Raw genomic sequence first — 21199 nt, forward strand, 5'->3', positions numbered from 1 at the left:
GCAATTGCATTTCAGGGCTGCAAGTTCAGAATCGTACCAGGTGGTGCGCTTGGTGGCATGTTTCAAGCGGATCCTCATGAAAGGGGCAAGTATGTCGAGAGTGTTAGTGATGGCAAGATGCAGGTTGCTGAGAGCACAGTCAGAGGTAGAGTCTGCAGTGGGAGGAGGGGGGGGATGAAGGTGGATGCGAAGGCTGCAGCTGACACTCGTTTCATCAGGCGGATGTCCGTGAACGAGGTTGGCAGAGCTGGGGGAAGTGTGGTCAGTGGGCGGAAAAGACCCCGGTGAGAGAAGAGGAGGCAGTGGTCTGACCAGGAGAGCGGGGTGGTAAGTGGGACAGAGAGCAAAAGATCAGTGTGGATCAAGGCATCAAGAGTGTGTCCAGTCAGGTGGGTAGGGCGAGAGGGGAGAATGGAGAGGGAGAGCGAGGTGCAAAGGTCACGGAAGAAAGTGGACACCATGACTGAGGAGTCAAGGTGGATGTTGAAGTCACCCAGGAGAAAAAGTTAAGAGCTAGACGTGTGGAGAGAGGAGGAGAAATCTGTCAATTCTGAGAGGAACAGGGTGATAGAGGCAGGTGGCCTGTAGATAGTGGCAATGGTCAGGGAGGTAGTGGGAGAGAAGGTTTTTCGATGAGGGGTACAGGGCCGTGGTACACCAGTCGGAGGATGGGGAAGAGGGACAGAGAGAGAGGAATAGCAGGTATAGGAAGGAAATTGAGGGACGGCAAGCGCCGGTCGAAGAGGAGGAGGTTGGGTTGAGGACCCCGAGCCATGATAGTCACGTAACGAGTGTTACGAGGTATATGCAAGTAGTGAAAGTAACGTTTACCACTGGATAAAGAAAATCAGTCAATCTTGCACCAAAATATACAGAATTGGATATTTAAATATTTTGTTCTTCCCAGCAAACAATATAGAGCTCACACTACAAGTAGACTAACCTCAAGTAGACTAACCTAATTTAGGACAACAATGGCTTGTTGTCATAATGATTTGTATATTCCGCAAGTTAAACATCCTGTTGTTGGTAAAAAATAATCTACAACCTTTTTACACAGAGAGAAATAAAAGTCCTTCTCAAACCCGAGGAACTGGTACACCTAAAGTCTCCACTAACTCCCAAAAGTATAGTGAAGGGAAGTATGTGAATAATACCAGTCAGAATTCTAAAGAACATTATTCCTCCTATCAATCAAGCCCCATGACTAAACTTTATGACACTTCTTTAGGGAATGTTATGAATGACAGAAAAACTAACTTTGTTACTAGGGACTTCAAGTCCCAATAATTCCCTAAGTACTGGGACGAGGAAGAGGGCTGAAGAGGAACAATGCAGGAGTGGTTAGTTAAGGAGAACCATCTCCGGTTCCGGAAGTACCTCAAAACCTTCCTCTTTGCCTCCGCTTTCTCTCCCCCTCTCCCCTGCTAATACTACTGAAACTGCACTGAATCTACAATCTGCAACTGGGCCACTCACCTTTCTCGGTCCTTGGCCCAGCCACTCTTCCCCTGCACTGCCTCCCCGGCAACCCCTGCACTGCGGGACTGTGTCTGTATCCCTACATCCACCCTTCCCAGCACTTGTCTGCACTTACCTTGCACTTGCCACCAGCTGGCCCTTTTTATTTATCCTGTATGCGGTATGCTAATAACCCTGTACTGCACTTTCCCCTCTCCCCTTCCCTCATGCACTTTTCCCTTCCCCTCTACCCTTGCACTTGCGCGATCTGAATGACACCTGGCCTAGTAGGATCGTTGTCTGTCTCCCCTTGTGTACAGGCGCGTTACAAATGCCATATCATATCATATAATGTAAATGACCAACACCTGAAGGAGGCTCTGAGGCCCCTCAGGTGCAGGCAATGAGCTGGAAGAATAGGTAGAAGCAGAGCTGGAAGGAGAAAGCAATAGGAGAGCTGTGTGAGCAGAAGAAGCTGTGCAGACCATGTATGCTGCCGAGGTCGGGACTGGAGAAGGAAGACGCTGAGACTGTGGTGAAACCAAAGACTGTGGCTGGTCCGGAGAGGGTCTGTGTCTCCAGAGTTCCCGGGTGCAGAGGTTGTGCAGCGGGAATGCTGTCCCTGTGAAAGCTCATTCTGCAGAGACTGCGCAGCGGATGGCAAAAGCAGTGAGGGAAGTTTTCCCTTTGGAGTGGTCACTGGTGGCTAGCGTGTACCAGGAACTCTCATGAGCCAGGTGGGCTCCAGCGACAAGTGGCATGGGCAAAAGCAGAACAGAAAAAGGTGTTCCCCGAGTCATTGGAAGCCACCGCAGCAGAAGACCTGCAACCACAGAGAGGATCGGAAGTGTGCAACCCGAGTTGACAGTGGTAAAGTGACACTTGGGCGCAAAGATGCCACTCGCATGGTGCAGGCAGACAAGTTCACCCGTGTGTGAGTGAAGGAGACGATAAAGTTAATTTTGAATACCGAAATATTACCAAGCAGCGAAAGTGGCCCATTAAGAAACCAAGTTGCTATAAAATTATGCATGTGAGTGTATGGCAAGTCCACTAACCCGGGGAGACGGCATTATTAACAACTAAGGCCTGCAATTATTACCCAAGCCAGTGGAGTTTAAACCCTGAGCAATATAAGTCCAACAGATATTGCCAAAGACAAAAGGAGAGCAATAGAAGGACCCAAGGTTGTGAAGTCTACCATCCATGCATGCTGGACTATATAACAATAGCTAATATAAACAGACACTGCAAAAGCCAAAACAAAAAGGAAGGAAAACAAATTTGTATTGGTGTTAATATATGGTTTCTGGTGCAGTGGGAAAACAAAAGAGGCAAAGAGGCTGTGCTTCCGAATGAAGTTATACAGAGGGACAGAGGCAAAATGTGCACAGGAATCTTGAAGAGCGCGTGTCCCTTCGCAGCTTCGGATATACTCCCCTTTTTGTATCAGGGAACTTTCGAGCGCTGGTCTTTGCTTAAGCAGGGTACTTTCCCCACTTCGTTGAGATTATTCACCAGAAGGGTATCCCGTTTTATTGGTGTAGGCTGAAGTGTTCCTCGAGGAACAACTTGCCTACACCGCCACAATCCTCGGCGCATTGAGTTAAGCGCTGCTGCAAGGAAGAATTCTTCCAGTAAGTCCTTAACTTTTATAAATATCTTTTGAAGCTTCCCAGCCCCTCTCAGGCTTGACACAGAGTGGATTACCTGGGTTCTGGGATTATATTTTAAGTTCCTTTCAAGACCATGGGTTCACTTCCTTATTTACTCCAATATTCTTCTTGAAATGGGCCTGTTTGCTCTCGCTGCCACTTGTTGCTGACAATTCGATCGCAGGTTTTCGGGCCACCCACCACTGGTCACACCACAGCCACTGTCTGATTCACCTTCTGCTTGTTTGCCTACGCAGTTCTGCAGTAGGCTCTGCTTGGCAGTCATCTCATAGTTGTCAGACCACATGGTCCACCCATTAAAGGTCACGCAACCACCACACCGGTTACACTCTTTCTCGGCGTTGGCCTCCGGTATGAGAGACGCTTTCCCTGCGAATCTCATTTTCTCTTTCTCCTTCTCTCAAACCGCCTCGTTGCGGCCTCATATTATTCGGTTTCGTATTCCCAGACTGCTCTAGTTTTTGACCAATTGTTTCTTCTCTCAATTGGTCCATTACACTCTGTTGTACCATTTCGTCTTCTGAGACAAGTTTGGTTCTATTATCCAGTTTTTTCTTGACTGCTTCTCCAACTCGGACAGCCGATGCCCCGTCAGCCAACAAGACATTCTACTACAGTTGTCTGTGCCACACCTTCCTTCGTCTTCGATATCGAGATCGTTCTCCCTTCTCTGGATATTGTGCTCCCTTGTGCTTCCTTGCTGTTCAGTTTAAATAGCGGGGATGGCCCCAGAGTAACGTCAGTCAAATTGACAGCAGCTGATTGAGCCTTCGTCCCGGTCGATTGTAGCATTCTCAAGCTCTTCTTCCTTGTCCCTGTACCTATGACATCAGGGTGGTTTGATATTTTACAGTAACTCAGTTTCAGACATGAACTTATGTGTAAAAGGTTTGGTCCTTAACATCAGCCTGCAGGTTTGGGTTTTAAAGGGCCTGTGTTTCCCAATCGTGTCCTTATCCCCAGGAGAGGAGTCCCTCTCCATGAGATACTCATGCATATTACCACCCCTAGGAGGACTATTGGTTAGCAGCCTCACCTCCCTAGCCTCATGGAAAGGGGCTCACCACCCTAGGGAGAAGTGACAGTATCTGAAGGATCGTCACAGTGGATACCCATTGCATTCTAAGACGGCATTCCACCAAAGCACGTGGAAGGGGGTTGGAACATTTCTAGAAGAGAGTGGCATGGTTGGTGGTGTTGCCTATCAGAATGGCAGGAAGGAATGAGCCGTCTAAAATGGTGATTGTATCAAAGCTATTGTATCACTTTCTAAGTATATCCAATTGTCCCTCTGCTCATTTTATAAGGTGTAAAATGAGGATAAATGAATTACCATGAGAAGGTAAGGCAATTAAGCTAGGACTGGGAACAATTAGCAGACGGTATGGGGACCAGTGGGGTGGAAGGGACAGGGAGCTCACATGCAGAATTTGAAAATAAATCTTCACTGCAGCACAGTATGCATCTCATTGAGGGCAAGTGCTGATGGGATACCCTACACTGAGGGTAAGAGCCTTTTAGTACACATCAACTACTGTGGGACTGGCTCAAACAACAAATAGGACTAGGTGAAGAAGCTGTCCTTGATAGATTAAAAGAAGAATTGGGTAAGATTGGACACGTATATGTCTGGCACCTTCAAAAAAATAAAAAATCCTAATGGTAGGGTTAAACGGTCAGCTATGTTTTACAAAACCTATGGATATGAGAGGCGGATAGGCTGCACTGGAAGGGTTTTCTGGAGGAATTATCTGATGCCCCCCGCCCCCTCCAATTTAGTTTATAGTGCAAGCAGGTAGGGACAGGAGATTGTTTGGAAAATATAAAAATCATACTGAATGGGAATGCACCCAAGCAGGGGGGGAACCAGCTCAGGAGAAGCAGTCCCAGGACATAGGTCATCACATGAGGAACGGATAGCCACTTGCACACTCATGCAGACAGTGGGTCTGAATGACAGATACTGAAGGATTCCTTATAGAATCCTAAGGAGATCATACATAACACCCCATAGGATCCAGAAAATACAGTGCAGTGAATGACAACCAAATGTAGTAACTGCGATGTGAGGGATGCAACAGTCTTTCATTTGATTTAGGAGTATCCAACGGTAGTTAGTTTGGGTCGAGGGTGATTGCAGATGCAGGGGATAGAATAGGGATGTAATTGGAGCGAGAGTCTGGAAGAATTCTCTTGTGTTAGGAGGAGGGATAGGAGGAGCAGAAGCTGCAATACAACATTATATTAGCAAAAGAGAATTACCAGGCTAGGTCGAACAGGTGGTCGGTGCAGAGCAGTGGGGCACTAGCAGTGCCCACGGAACAAGTCTGACCAAATGTGAAGAGTACTGTTTAATAAGTGGCCAAGCCATGCAGCAATAATCCAAGAAGATTAGGGTGACATTGGTGTGAGAATCCTGTAGAAAAAGAGGTATAGCTGGATGGAGCAGATCGACCTTGCTACATGGCAAACTAAGTAAAGGGGTTTGTGAGGCCTGGGGAGGGAAGGGTTCTGTTGAGGAATCTGTATTGTTCATGGTTAAATGCTAGGCAATGCAAAGTGAGCAAACTTTGAAATTATTTAAAACACTCTCAGTATAGTAATTTAATTGTATTATCCTTTATATAGCACTAACAACCAATGGTCATCAAAGCTCTGAGGATTTAAGGTTTCAATTCTAGCTTTAGAATAATACAGTTTTCAGTTGCTGTCCTCCTTCCATGTTGCCCCACCGCTCTTGGCTGGCAGCCCTTCACCATAAAAACAGAAAAGGGGCTTATACCTTTGGCCCCTGTTCTATTTGCAGCATTCAAAATATTGCACTGGTTTTCATGACAGAAAAAAATTACATTTAGCACATGGTAACTCTGCCTCGCTGCCCACTGTATTATCGTAAAATATTTGTAATTTAGAGATAACCAGAATTGTATGTTCAGTGTCAATATATTGGTATTTGTGGGGATTTCCAAATCTTGCATATTGCTCATATATTTCTACTCCAATGGACCTAAGTGTGATATTGCAAATTGATATGTCTATTGTTATTTACTCGATCGTGTAATGTATGAATTTGAATGTTATGAAATTAAGTGATTTTAGATTGTTTTTCTGTATCTCTTTTGCAAAGATTATTTGTTAATCATATGCAAATAAATAAAAAAATAACAAATTGTCACTCTCGTCGATTTGCTATTTCTGATCTTCTACGACTGGTTGATCCATCTCTTTCCAAGATTACCCTGGGCACTCTCCTTCTGGAGACAATATTCACATTTTTTCACAATGATAGTGCTCCTAACTTATTTATCTCTGCACTAATTTGTCTTGGTTCCACATTTAGGATGCCCCCTAACCTGACCTTTAATTAAACTGCGCTGAATTTCATCGCCCTTTCCATTCCAGTCATGTTTTATGCTGAGGTTACCCAATAGGTATTACAGGTTAACACCTTACTGAGTGCTTTAGCCGTGCATTCATGTTGTAGCCCTATAGACGTGCGTAGATATGATTGGCTGCAGCAATGCAACAATTTCCTAGTAAGATTTCCCAGCAGGGGAATGTATTGTGTGTCCCAGAAAGCAGTGCCAATGTTCCTGTGCCTAGCTGTAAGAGGGGAATTTGCTTTTGTAACCAGTAGTTTTTGATTGTATTGGGCACCTTACTGACAGTTTGCATCACACACCTGCTGCAATGTGCACTATCTTGGGTTTGCCTCTGTGCACCCTGAATTTATGGCAATATCACGTCTGGCCTACTACCGGTCACTATCGAGCGCAATATATCTAGTCAGCATAGATTGCACCAAGCAATGGCATTCTCTATGTCACTTAAGTGTTCTGCAGATTGCACACTGACAGAAAACGCAAAATATAGGGTACATTCCGCCAATACTCCTGGATTGCTACTAACTGTAACGCAAAATGTATAAAAGTAGAACATTGCATCATATAGTGAAGTGCAAAATATACACCCAAAAAATACATTACATTGGGTTTAAAAGAGACAGGTATAATTGAGATCAAATAAAAGAAACACTGATTTTCAAAAATGTAAAATAATTAAATATTACATTACCTTTATAAGTCTCAAGCTCCTTCCTGTAAAAAATATGATAAATAATTTAGAACAATTTCGTAGGTCAAAACGGATGAATTAATAATCACAAAAACATTTTCCAAAACCGGACTACAAATTCCTTCTATTGACATTGTTGTCGCCCTTCAGTACCTTATACACCAGGAATCAGGTGGTTTGACTTATTCAGAATAATATTTTTTTTCTCTCCTATTTTTGGGAAATGTTTTGCATTTCGATTAAGTATACAGTTTCATCAATGTCCATATTCTGTGCAAACTGTTGGAGCAATGTTGTACACCACTAGCGACCCTGAAGTACTGACTGACTCATTTCCACATTTAGCTTCTTTATCAGTTAGTGTTGAGGAACATTTCTGCTAGTTTCTTTCACTTTACCAAAGGTATGGCAATTGTAATGAACATCATCAAAAGGCAATGCACAAAAATCACTCTTATTCACTTTCTTTTTTTTAAATAGGGCAATAAAAGGGCTATAAAAGAAAAATTGCTGAAGGACATTTTACCAAAAAACATTCTGTGTTTGGTGCAGTAAATATGATTCAGAATCATGTGAAACATATTCTAACAGAAAATAAGATATGCAGACTTTCCTGTTCTTCTCAGCTGTGAAACGGTACCCATTACCAGACTATCCTCACGGTTGCCATGCTCTTCTCGCTAACTTCCGTTATAAATCCATTGGTTTCTTTGGAAAATGTCACACAGCTTCTGTGACAAAGTACTCTGCCTTGTTCGAAGGGTTTTGTCCCACAGCCCATTAAATGATGCACGGCACGGTCTGGGGTAAAGAGAATCTCATGTTCTACCCAACCCCCTCCCACTAGCTTGGCAGGGACTTGTCACAAGAGTCCAACCATGAACATTGTCTGTTTAAGGGACATGATCATCAGTGTGAGGGGTTCCACAGACCAGACAGTGGCTGCACGCTTGATGCCCTTCACACAGGTCCAGAAATCATATCCAGAAGCACAAGGGGAAGATGTGGAATCCAAACTAAGACAGAAACATTGAGCAGTTAAGATGCCCTCTCACAAGGTCTCCAACAAACATACACCCAAGACCCGTTATGCTAAATGAGTCCTTCCAACACCAAAGTACCACAATAAAAATGAAAAGATGTACCACTGGTGGGGCCAATCAACTAACATCCATATCAATTGCGTAGGCAACACATTAGTTTCCTTCGGCCAGAGAGAGGCTGGAAGGTGGAGTTCAATTACCTAAAAAAGTAGGGACCTATAGCAGAATACTGTGGGAGTTTGGAGACAGAGAAGGCGAAAAGATGGAACATGCCGGAGGCAAGACAGAGATTATTTTGGAGGTGGCTCGAGAATAGGAGAGGAGGTGACTGGGTGAGAGCAGGAGGTGACTGGGAGGAGAGCAAAGAGATTGGTTTACCAGAATGAAGGAGGTGGAGAAGGACAGCAGCAGGTTGGGGAGGAAGACCAAGAAGGTGGGGAGGAGAGAGAATCAGTGGGCCGGGAGGGTAGAGAAAGAGGAGGCTAGAAAGTGAGCAGATGACAGAAAGCCAAAGGATAAGGCGACTGTGGAAGATCAATGGAGAGTAGCCCTACGAGCCAGGTTACAGAAAGAGAGGAATACCCAGGAGGAAGCTGTTATGGGTATGGCATGGGTAGTGGAGAAAGAAGAAAGTATGAAGTAGGAACTAGAGAGGAAAGTAAAAGGAGGAGGAAGAGAGAAGGAGAGAAGGAATTCCTGCGCAGACAGAGAGAGCGGGAAGTTGCCCGAGATATATCCCACATTTGGCAGACCAGCAAGCATAGAAGGAGATATGAGCATGTGGAATGGAGACGAGGAGAAGACAGAAGAAGGAATCACAAGACACAGGGGCGTTACAGAGGTGCGAACAGGCCGGCAGAGGGAGATGTTGTGGATTAGTCAGGGAAACACTGAAGCAGAGTGAGCAGATCGTACCACTGAGATCCCAGCTAACCTGCCAAAGACCAGACAAAAACAATAGGGACTACATTTGTGACCCTGAGCCTCCTTCTAGTGATCGCACATATTTGGACTTCATTGGTGTGCGACCACAGGACCAACGCTTTACAGGGCCGTCGTGGAGGAAGAGGATGACAACTCCCGACTAGTGGAAAGAAAAGTTGATGGCACTAAAAATGCCACAAATCGAGTGACTATCTTTCCCCTGGATTGCCAGACAGGGAGTCCTAGACTTGAGACTTGATTCGACAAATTAAGTTTATGTTTACCGATTTCAACCTGAGAAGGAGTTATCCTGTTATTTGTCTGAGTTGGGCCCTATTACTTTTGTTATTTTTCCAAATAAAACCCTTTCAAACTAACACTTTGGGCTATGTGCTCAGCGATCACTGCTCGGCCTCATGACATTTCAGAGTAAAATGCAAAACAAGTCTTTGCACCTAGTAACAATAAATGATGGAGTTCGCTGATCTTCCTTCTATTAAATGGAGACGCTCAGCTCATTTTACTACCTCTACCACAACTCACATTAGATGCTCCTACCCCATTCTTGAAGAACCCCAATTCCTTGCTACGCTGAGCAAATTCAATCAGTCCCTGAAAACAAGCCAACTACTTGTTCTAAAGAAAGCCCACCCAGACACTAATGACCCCTCAAACTATCACCTCCTGTGACAAATCGAGTGAATTTCTCCCTTCTTCCCAAGGGAAAATGTCCCCCCCCTACTGCCCCCAGTGAGGCTAGGGAGGTGAGCCTGCTCCACAAATACACTCCCTAGGGGTAGCAGCAAGTGGGACTTCACTGGGAGGGATTCCATCTTTGGGGCCAGGGACTCCCGTTCCTGTGAGGAGCTCCCTAGGCCATGTCACATGATGGCCTACATAGGACTGTATAATATCCAAAGTAGTGCCAATTCCGGATACTTGGCTGAAGAGAAAGCCATTTTATGCCACCACCAGAAAGAAAATGAAAATGTTTCTTTAAATAAAAATCTCCAAACAACTGGGACCAGGAGATTGAAGTAAGAGTTCAGGGCGAACGAAGCAGAGAGAAGAACGCATATGCAGGCAGGGGAGGCCACCTAAGAGTGTAAGAGATGGAGAAAGCTGCAGAGCCTGTGACGGTCATAAGTACTCCGAATACGGGAAACACACGGTGGATGCCCAGCATGTAAAGAAATCGAGAAGCAGAGGAGAGTGGAGTCCAGAGTGGGACAGTGGTGTGACCACGAGGACGTTGTGGTAGGCAGGCTGCCTGTCTAACAATGCTGACACCGTACCGAGAAGGTGTTGGCAAACACTCTGATCTCCCTTCGGTATACCAAGACGCCAAGAGTGCGAGAAAACCGCAAGGAGAAGACACCGGGAGAAGAGAGCCGACAGAGAAAACGAGCAAAGGAAAAGGTTGCACGCCAGTACAGGCCCCGGTGACGTTCCCCCCGATGGGCTAAAGGTGATGGGGAGAACTGGGAGGCCTAGCAAGACTCATTATGTAAGCACAGAGATTTGCCTCAATACAACTGACAAAGTCACAAAACTATATCTGATGATCTTGCATAATGTGGTGTCACGAACTGGACATTTGGAACCAAGAAGTACACCAAGACCATGTACTCAAACTTAAACAATTTTATTAGGGATTGCGTACAGGGGAGAGTCAACTGAAATGTAAACAGGATCTTTCCCAGTGAAAAAAACAACTAAAAAACAGTATCTTCTTTCTTCAGTGTCTGTTGTAATGGTTTTCTCAATGTGTGGATGAGAGTTCAAACTGTCAAATCTCAGTTACTGTTTCCAAATCTCTCAGAGACGTTACCTCACTCCTGAGTCCAATATGTTACAAACTTTTCTTCTTCTGCTCCGCACCTAGTTGCAGGCTTTCCGGGGTCCCGTTCCCCAAGACTAAACCAGTCCTTAATGTTCTGCTGGATCATCGGGGTGGATTAAGGATCTTGTTGGGGTCAGCAAGGAGAGAGGCAAAAGGGCTACTCTGTAGTAACCTTCCTTCTTGCCTGGGCTCTTTCCACCACTTCTCTGAGCTGTCACTATGCTCCCTGACCCCAGCTGGAACCTCCTCCACCCTAGTAAACATACCCAGGCCCTATCAGTAGGGCCTGACCTGGCCTTCTGGAACCTCCTACTTCTAAATACCTAGTCAGTCTCTAGCTCCTTGCTTCCCTTTTCAGTATGTTACTATAGTCAAGACCTCTTTTCTTTTATTCTCTCTCTCTCTCTCTCTCTAAGCTCATCAACCCCTAAATCATCTTGTTCACTCTGAGCAAGTGAAGTTGTATCACCCTCACTTTCCTCACTTTCGCCTATACCCTCCTCCTGCTGATTTCTCAGTGTCTCCTTACTACTACTTCGGCCTTTTGTCAGTGCATCCCGTTCCACTTCGGGTATTACTTTCTCTCGCCAACTTTCCAATATTATTCCATCCTTCAACTCCACTTCAAGTTTTAGTTCCTCCTTTTGTATTGTTCTTATTTGCCTCTTTACCTCCACTCTGGGTTTTCCCTCCCCTTTTTGTCTTATTACTACTTCCCTCTTTAACTCCCCTCTGGGGTTTTCTTCTCCTTTTCTGCCCTCTGTTTGTACTTCTGATTTCCAACCCTCTCTTGGGTGTACTTCTTCCCTGTTTTCTTCTCTAACCAATATTAACTTAGCATCCATTCTGGGTTTTCCTTCCACTCTTCTCTCCTCTATTTCGAGTACTGGGTTACAAGCTTCTCCTGGGTTTGCTTCACTACTTCTTTACTCTATTTTGGGGACTGGCTTACAAGTCCCTCCTGGGTATGCCTCATCTCTCTTTTCCTCTATTTCAATTATTAGCTCACAGCCCCCTCCTGGGTTTTCCTCACCTTTAAATCTCACCACTTTCTTTTCTTCTATAAGAATCACCTCTTCCTCTCTCCTGCTGCCCCTTCTACAGCTCCTCTCTCTGGCAGACTCCTGACTCCAGTCTTCAAAATCTCTAAGGAGCACTCCTTTGCAGCAATCTCTATTTTCCAACCTGCTCCTGTCAACTCCCACACTGGACTGGGCTGCTGGGCTTAAATAGCAACCCCTCCCCCTGATAGGAATGAGGACTGATAGTCTGTAGATGTGAGTTTAAAGGATGCGAGTGTTGGGATTGCCTGGTCTCTCTCACATCATGGTATTCAGATTGATTGTTGGAGGGATAGGCTGACTCGATAGAAACCCTGGTGCCCATTTTGAAATTCTGTATACAGGAAGAAGCTGAGGAGGCAGCTTGTGTGACAGACTGCATGCTGGGCTACTGTTGGGTAGGCAAGTGAGCTAACATTTCTCTAGTGGTGTTTACGTTTCCTCCAGGGGCTCCCTGGTTATGAAAGGTTTCCCTATGACTTCCGGCCCCTTGAAGGGAGACATTAACATCCTTCATCCATGCCAGGTTTTCGAATTGGGGGAGAAGGGCATTGAGGGAAAGGTAGACCCTCTGAGGGTGGTTTGTCTGCTTGGTTTCGATCTTTGAGTAATGTGGCCCGCTTTCTGGGGTCTTGCCTGTCTTCAGTGAAAGGACAGTTTTTTTCTCCAGGCTTAATGTCTCCCTAGCCCCTAGTTCTGCTTCCCGGATCCGTTTCGGGTTTCGCTTTGGTTTCTCAGGGGAATTGTATTATTTTAATATTGGCTGATCTGAGTGCACGGTTATCTGCGTCCCTTGACTTATAGCGACCAGACAGGTCCCAGAAGGTAATTTTGTCACAGCCGATATAAGAAGAAAGATCATAAGCAATCCTGAGAGTGTCAGCGTCCTCATTCTGACTCACCACACCCATCACCCATTTTCCTGCCTCAGCCAGGGATGTGAGCTAGTACAGAAGCAGACCAAAGAACAAAAGTACTGCGGTACCAACAGAAAACAGTGTTTAACCAAAGTTCTATAAAAAATAAATTAAAGGTTACTTATCGTAGTGACTACGGTACTCCTAGTCCTTACTCCCCTTGTCTCCATACCTGTGTCAAGCAAAAAAGGGGAAGTTACTGCTACCAAAGGCTCCTGTCCACAATGATCGTATTCAAACAAATCCAATTGGGGACATCCCCCCCCCAACATGGGGACAGTACCAGAACCTTTGGCAGTGAAAACTTGAGCCTCCACTTTAAATTTAGTATAGCGCACAGGGGCGTGTCCCCGGGCGTGGGAATACCCCCCAAGACCCTGCTCTTCGGCGCCTCACCTCAGACCCCACACATCTGACGCTTTAAAACCTACCTACACTGAATACATTATCCGCTGGAATACAAGCGCAGGAAGATGGGTGGGACGTATGGAGGAAAGGGGACTATGGATTATGAGTACTCTAGTCACTACGGTAAGTAACTTGAAATACTCATACGTCCCGTCCCATTTCCTCCATCCCTGTGGGTGATTCCACCGAACAAGACCATAAGGTGGAGCCGTGACAACCTGCCTCATGTCTAGGAAGAATCAAAACGGTTCTTCAGAACCACCTGACCCAACTCTGCATCTCGCCTGGAGCTGGTAACCAGGGAATAGTGCTTACAGAACACTGACGGAGTAGCCCAAGTGGCAGCCTTGCTGATGACATCTCAAGAAGCAGGTCTCTGAAACATGACGGCCGTGGCCTTAGCTATGACCGCATGGGCATGAATCCCTTCATGTACATGTTTGCCCATTGCCGTATGCGCATCCAAAATGGCCTGAACCATCCAACGGCCGATAGAAGCTTTGGAAGCCTGGGTGCTGGGAGACGTGCCCCCAAAAGTGATGAACAATGCCTCAGACTTCCTGAAGGATCTCGTGCAAGAGCGATAGAACTTGGGGACTCTTTTGAGGTCCAAGGACTGCAATGCCCTTTCTGCCTCGGACTGTGGGTTCGGAAAGAACAGCGGCAGGCAGATCTCCGTATTCAAATGGAATGGAGTGACCACCTTGGGCAAGAAGTTTGGATGAGTGCACAAGATGACCTTGTCGTTATGAAATGTGGTGAAGGGCTGGCATGATGGCAAAGCCTGCAGCTCGCTGACCCTGCGCGCCGAAGTGAGCGGCACCAATAGTACTCATAAGGAACTTGCACTCCAAAGGCCCAGATCAATGGCAGCAGAGGTGTCAGTAAATGGTGGATAAATGAGATTAGGATTCACACAAGTACTGCTGACCTTATTGTCCGAATGTAGACTGTCAGACGATAGGTGATTGGAAATTGAAATAGCCATGAGGAAATAAAACAGTACCTTGATGTCAGACCTGGAACAAGTAACTGTCTTATTTTGATTTGATGGTTGTAGCTTGCACCTATCTTAGATTTAGGTTAAGATTAGGCGTTTTTCCAACCTGCATAAACAGTTTAATAAATACCCTTGAACTGTGATCATTTCTGTCTTTCTATTCTTGATACCATGCCTTCCTTACAGTGGCTCCTGAGGTGTACCACTCACATTATGGAACATGTTCCCTCTTAGGTTCTATAGTATCGATTGAAGGCAAGGCAGGGCGATTTAATTTGGTTTGAGGCAGATTGGATGTAAAGAGAATTTAGTTTGTGAATGTTAATGCTCCTCTACCTTTCATCAATACATCTGAGGAAATACAAACTTCACTAAAGGACGTACCAACAGGAACCCTCAGACAGCAATCCAGATAAAGCACAATTCTAGCATGGTAGAAGCTGCATGCGCTGGATTTGAAAGATCTTTAGCAAGAAAGGCATTTCAGGGTTAAGGGATATTCATATTTTTCATTCCCCCCAGAATTCTTTCTCTAAACTACATTATGTGTTTTCCTCTGAGCATTATGAGTCTAGGATGGAGGCTATTGGCTTCCTTTCCAAGGAGATATCAGATAACCCTCTGTTGCTTCTTAAGTTTAAGCAAAATGTCCTCCTTTCCCCCAGCCTTACAGATAAGGGGTGTATCGGCCACTTTTACTACCTAAAAAAAGGCAAATACTCCCCAAAAATAAAAATAGGGAGTAGAAATACTCACAATAGAAAACGGGAAATGGAGGGGGGGTGCTAGTGAGCCCGACCAAGATGGCCGCAGGCCCGTGAAGCTCTCCAGCACGTCTCCTACCCGGCCTTCTATCCGGTAGTCTCTGCGGAGGCTCTCCTGTTTTTTCGGCGGCATTTGAGGCTGTTCTGTGTCGGGCGTCTGGGAAGATCATTTTGGAGCTGCGGTGTGACTGGCGGAGCGCTGAACAACTTGTGTGGAGCGGCAGAGAACACCCGCTCCGGAGAAGAGTGGGGGGGAGGTGCGGGCCTGCGTAGAGACGACGAGGCGGCTCTCCGGGATCCCGGAGTAGAGAGAGGCGGCTGCAGGAGACGAGTGGAGCGCGGTGCCTTCCCCCGCCTGGACATCAGCAGCCTGGAGAGCGAGATCCGCCGAAGCGTCCTTTTGGTGGAGGAAGCAGGTGCAGGAGAGGAGCGCTGGCCCAGTTGGGACCGGCGGGGCAGCCCGCCCGCGGACTGTGCGCTGTAGGGGCTGAAGCCTTGAGGACGGAGGCGGCGCGGCTGCCGTGCATCGGCGGAGGCTGGGGCTGTGAGCGGCAGCGGCGGCCGCGAAGAGGTGAGCGGGGAGCCGGTGGCGCTTATTCCCCCCCCAGTGGCGGCCCTGTACACCCGTAGGGGCGAGGAAGGAGTTGCACGCCCGTGGTAGTGGGGATCCTGGGGCGGGTGGGGGGCGCTACCTGTCTGGTCCTGTGGCGCTTGCCCTCCTTGCTGTGTGGCTGCGGGCCCCGGCAGACGCCGGTAGTGGTGGGCCGGCTCTCTCGCCGACAACAAACAGTGTTTTCTATGGAGGCAGCCCGCATGGTCTAAGGACTTGGTGGACTGGGAAGTTACACGTCCCGACAGGCCAGTGAATAAAGGGCTTGGTGGCGGGACCTATGTGAAGGGGCAGGGGTCTTGTGAGGTGAACTCGTTGGATTCATAAGCTCCTAGAAGAACTTACACTGGGGGTATCGGATACTTGTCCTGAGGATGGTGTTATACGCCCGTTGGTTTATCATGTGACCTGCTTGAGTGGAGCTGCAGGGTGCCTCAAGCTGTTTCTCCCATGGTTGGCCTGCTAAAGCCCGCTTATGTGCGCACACGACAGGGGAAACACATGGCCTACTCGCAAAGCGCTCTCTAGTCCGATGACTGTTTGGGGGCGCTCTCCTTTGTACCATACCTTTGTAGCTCCCGGCACCTCAGCTACTGGTATGCGTGGACTGTACGGGATCTGCGGTGCAATACGAGGCTAAGTACAGCGGCGGTTGTGGTGATGTGCTGCTAAACGGAGAAGTCGGTGTGGAGGTGGGCAAAACTTCGCTGGGAGCAATTTGTGGTCATTTTTCTTTGGGAGAGACAGGTTCGGGGTTTTTTTTATTTTGGTGTATGTTCCCCTACCCGGTACAGAACTCCTGCTGAGACGTCGGACCCCCTGGATCAGGGGACGGGAGAGCCGGTGGCCTTGGCCATTATATCCTGCAAAGTACTACTGTGCCCCGATTTGTATGTTAACCATGTCCAGGCCAGGGAAAGGAGGTAAACAGCAGTCCAAATTAAATTTTGAGATGTCTACGCAGGTCAAGAGTGGTGGTTCGGTGGGTGAGATGGACCAGAAGCCGGGCATAGGACATGAAACAGATCCGGTGGCAGCCTTTCAGGACATTAAGGCTATGCTATTGCAGCTACAGTCCGTTATACAATCTTTGGATGGCAAGCTGGATACCCTGACTTGCAAGGTGGACCACATGCAGGTCAGGTTGGACAAGCATGGAGAGAGGCTAGATGAGGCGGTGGGGCACCTGACGGGGGTACAGGGTGTTGCAACAGCGGTCTCTGGGGAAATGTCAAAAGTCAGGAAAGCCCTGTGAGAGCTTCGGGAGAAGCAGGATGATCTAGAATCGAGATCCCGCCGGAATAATATAAGAATTATCGGCTTATCGGAGTAGACAGGTCAAAGAGATATGGAATCACTGGTGCAGGAAATCCTGCGGGAAACCTTGGGCTCGGACGGCTTCTCCTCGCTCTGTGTTGTAGAGAAGGCACATAGGATCCCCATCGGCCGCAGACCGATTCCGGGCACATAGGATCCCCACCTCGACCACTGATTGCCCGCCTACTGAACTATAGGGATAGGGATGTGGCACTCCGGAAAGCTAGGGAGAAGGGCACTCTGTCCTATAAGGGGGATGTGATTAAACTCTTCCCGGACTTCTCTGATAAAGTGCAGGAGGCCAGGAAATCCTTTTTGGAAGTTAAGAAGTGATTGAGGGACAAAGGTCTGCAATATGCAATGTTATTCCCCGCCAAACTGCGCGTGGTCCACGAGGGGAAATCATTGTTTTTTCAGTCTCCGGAGGAGGTCTCTTCTTTTCTTGACATGTTGCCAAGATCTCCTAGATCGCGGATGGGAGAGGCCTGACACCCTTTGGAATGGAAGAAAATTAGTGATACCGCCGTCGCTTTAGACAGTTCATGATGGATCCAGAGCAGAGACAACTATCCTGTGGGGGTGCGAAGGAGGGTTGGGCTCGTAGCTGCCCCCTGAGCGTAGGCTGTTTCTGAAAATGTTGGTGGATGTTGGGGTGCTGGAAAGTTGGGGACTCCGGCATGGGTGGGGGGGGCTTTCGCTGCGGGGGTGGAGGAGGCGACCACTGACATGTTGGGGGGTTGTCGGTAGAATGGGGAGGTGGGAGGGGGGGCAGGGAGGACAGGGGGGACTGATGGTATGCATTGGGAGCTTGGGGGCCCATGAGGTCTGTTGGTGTGGGGGGAGTGAGTGGTCTATCATCTGCAGATGGCGACAGTGCATTTCATGACCTGGAATGTTAGGGGTCTTAACAATCTGCCCAAATGCCGGAAAGTTTTGCAGTATTTGGAACGGCATAGGATTGGGGTGGCCTTCCTTCAGGAGACCCATTTGACACCGAAATCTGAATCTAAGTTTGGTAGAAACTGGGGGTGTCATAGATATTTCTCTTCTTATTCCTCCTGCTCCAGAGGTGTAGGTATCCTGGTGCATAAATCGGTGGGGTTTCGGTTGGTCAAGGTGGTGAAAGATTCAGAGGGTAGGGTCTTGATAGTGCAGGGGGTTATCCAGGGGAGGCTATATACATTGATAAGTTATTATGGTCCTAACCAAGATACCATAGAACCCCTGGATTGGATAGAGCGGCAGTTGGGGACGCTTCCTGAGGGGGAAATTATCTGGGCTGGGGACTTTAACTCCATATTGGATGCATCCCTAGATAGAACGGGGAGCGCTATGCGCTCAGGCAACAGGACTTCCATTAAACTACGTGGTATGTGCCCAGTGTGGGATATTGAAGACATTTGAGACATTTGGAGGGTGAGGAATCCGGGAGTGAGCCAATACACGACTAGATTATTTTCTAGTATCGCGGCCAGTTATGGGTCGATCCACTGGGGTGGGCATTCTGGCCCGCACTTTGTCGGACCATGCTCCAGTTTTGTTGTCGCTCCGTTTGGAGGGTCGGGATAAGGTGAGGCACCCCTGGAGGTTTAAAAGTGAAGCGCTTACGGATAAGGTCTTTAAGGAGGAATTGACGAAGGCCATAGATGCGTACTTTGAGATTAATAATGGATCAGTGTCATCTGCTGGTGTCCTATGGGAGGGATTTAAGTGTGTGATTAGGGGGGAATGTATAGCCAAGGAATTGGGAACCCTGAAAAGGCTACGGAAAGATCTGGCTGATATAGAGGGGGAACTACGGGTGTTACAGGAGGAGGCTCCCATTCCAGATCGGGCTCAGCAAGGTGCCATCAAGCGGAAGCTGCAGGAATATCAGGCAATAGCGCAGAGAGAAATTAAATATATGTGGGATAAAGCGGCTCCCCCAAAGTATGGTGAGGGGCAGGCCCCGGGAAGGTCACTTGCTAAGCTAACTCGATTGAGTGGGCGGGATAATAGGGTGACAGTGATTACGGATGGGAATGGTGTTGAACATTACAACGACGAGGGCATTGCCCATGAATTCGAGGAATTCTATGGCCACCTGTACGCATCACAATTAACGGCGTCACAAGAGGATCTAGAGGCGTTTCTTGATGAGGTGGGGCTATATTGGTGCTCAGAGGAGCAGAGGGCAGGGCTGAATGGGCCGGTGACACTAAAAGAGGTGGTTGACGCTATTAAATCTCTACCGGGTGGGAAATCTCCTGGCCCTGACGGCTTCACAGATGAATTCTATAAGTGCTATGTAGAAAGGTTGGCACCGCGCTTGCTGTTGATGTACCAGGAAGCAGTCTCCAGGGGGCCTTTACGAGATACACTTAGGGAAGCCGTTGTGGTCGTACTTTTGAAACCCGGGAAGCCAGAAGGGGATTGTTCATCATATCGCCCAATTTCGCTTATAAATCTTGATAAAAAGATCTTGGCGAAAGTTATAGCGAGACGGCTGGCGCCGCTGATGCCCACTCTGGTGAGGGAGGACCAGGTGAGATTAATTCCTGGTCGGTCGACCTCTTTCGGGTTGCGGAGGATGTTTGGCCTGATGTCGGCGTTGCCAGCGGAAGACCCGGTGGTGGCAGTTCTGTTAGATGCCACCAAGGCATTTGATTCTGTTGAATGGACGTTTCTATTTACTGTTTTACGGAGACTGGGCCTGGGCGAGTTCTTTATATCCTTGGTGTCACTTCTATATACTGAACTGGTAGCTAGGGTGAGGGTGAATGGCCGGAGCCCCAGGGCGTTGCCGCTTGAACAGGGGACACGTCAGGGTTGCCCGCTATCCCCTTTGCTCTTCGCCCTGGCGATAGGGCCCTGGGCGGAGTGGGTTAGGGAGTTTCATTTACAGCGTGGGGTTGAGCTGCACACTCATAAAGTGGTTATATCGTTATATGCAGATGTCATGGTCTTGTTTATTCGTCACCCTGAAACTAATTTAGATCCGATTATGTTGGATCTGCGGCGCTTTGGCGAACTCTCGGGACTGCACATAAACACCAGTAAATCAGTTATCTTCCCATTGACGGGTGGGGTGTCTACCTTTCGGGATGATTGGGGATTGCAGTGGGATTTACATAGCACTCGTTACTTGGGGGTCACTGTGGCCAGGGAGGAGAAGGTGGTATATGCTGGGAATTATGTGGAAGCTCTGGATTCGGCTAAACGAGCGATGGCGAGCTGGACCTCACTCCGGCTTAATCTCTATGGTAGGATTTCGGTGCTTAAAATGGCTATTCTCCCTAAATTTCTGTACGTGTTCCTAAACGTGCCTATAAAGGTGCCCCAAAGATATTTCCGAGATCTCCGGTCGTCAGTGTTACAGTTTGTATGGGCGGGTAAGAAGGCTCGGGTTCCTGGGAGAAGCTCACGGTGCCAATCCGGGAGGGAGGGCTGGCGCTTCCCGATTTTGAGTTATATTATAAAGAGGCGCAAGCCAGCTATCTTCCGTACTGGTACGGAATGGCTGTGGAGCATAGGCACGTGGAGATAGAGAGATCAATCGCATCCCCAGCATTGTTGAGGTCGGTCATTCTAACAGCCCCGAGTGGCTCCCGGAACCCTCAGAACCTGTTAGGGCTGACATGCTGGGCCTGGGCGCACTTGGAGAGAACTCCCGGTGGGGGTCTTCTCTATTCACCGGGACTCCCACCATTGTTTGTTCCTGGGATTCCCCTGACTAGTGAGGAGGGTTATGTGGCCATGTTGAGGCGGCTGGGGGTCACTACATGGGGAGAGTTGTTCCCTGGTGGGAGGTTTATCTCTGTCGATCAACTGAAGGAAAAGGGAGCTCTGTCGGCGTTAGAGGTGTTCTTGTACTATAGACTGAAGGTGACACTACAGCGGCTGTTTCCCACTTTTCCTGAACCACCTGCGGTGGCCGTGTTGCTCGATAAGGTGATAGGGGGAGACATAGGGAGGCATATACTCTCCGAACTGTATGAGTTGGCATCGAGGGGCAGGTCTAAGGCTGGGTCATCCTCAAAGGGATTGTGGGAGAGGTCCTTGGGGCAGGAAATACCAGATGAAGTGTGGCAGTACTGTTGTAGGATGACCAAGAAAGGAGCT

The 21199-nt window shown here is 47.8% G+C and overlaps 1 protein-coding gene across 2 annotated transcripts in view; it reads right to left on the bottom strand.

The window, feature by feature from the left end:
- DTNBP1 (dystrobrevin binding protein 1) overlaps nucleotides 1–21199 on the bottom strand; it is a 1092536-nt gene that overhangs the window by 373209 nt on the left and 698128 nt on the right. For both annotated transcript variants that reach the window (XM_069613561.1, XM_069613562.1), the window contains one exon: nucleotides 7212–7234. In XM_069613561.1, the coding sequence (XP_069469662.1) occupies nucleotides 7212–7234 (23 nt within the window). The remainder of the gene's footprint in view (nucleotides 1–7211; nucleotides 7235–21199) is intronic.

This window comes from Ambystoma mexicanum, chromosome 5p (genome assembly GCF_040938575.1).
Source record: "Ambystoma mexicanum isolate Mex_15411 chromosome 5p, UKY_AmexF1_1, whole genome shotgun sequence".
Classification (NCBI taxonomy): Eukaryota; Metazoa; Chordata; class Amphibia; order Caudata; family Ambystomatidae; genus Ambystoma; species Ambystoma mexicanum.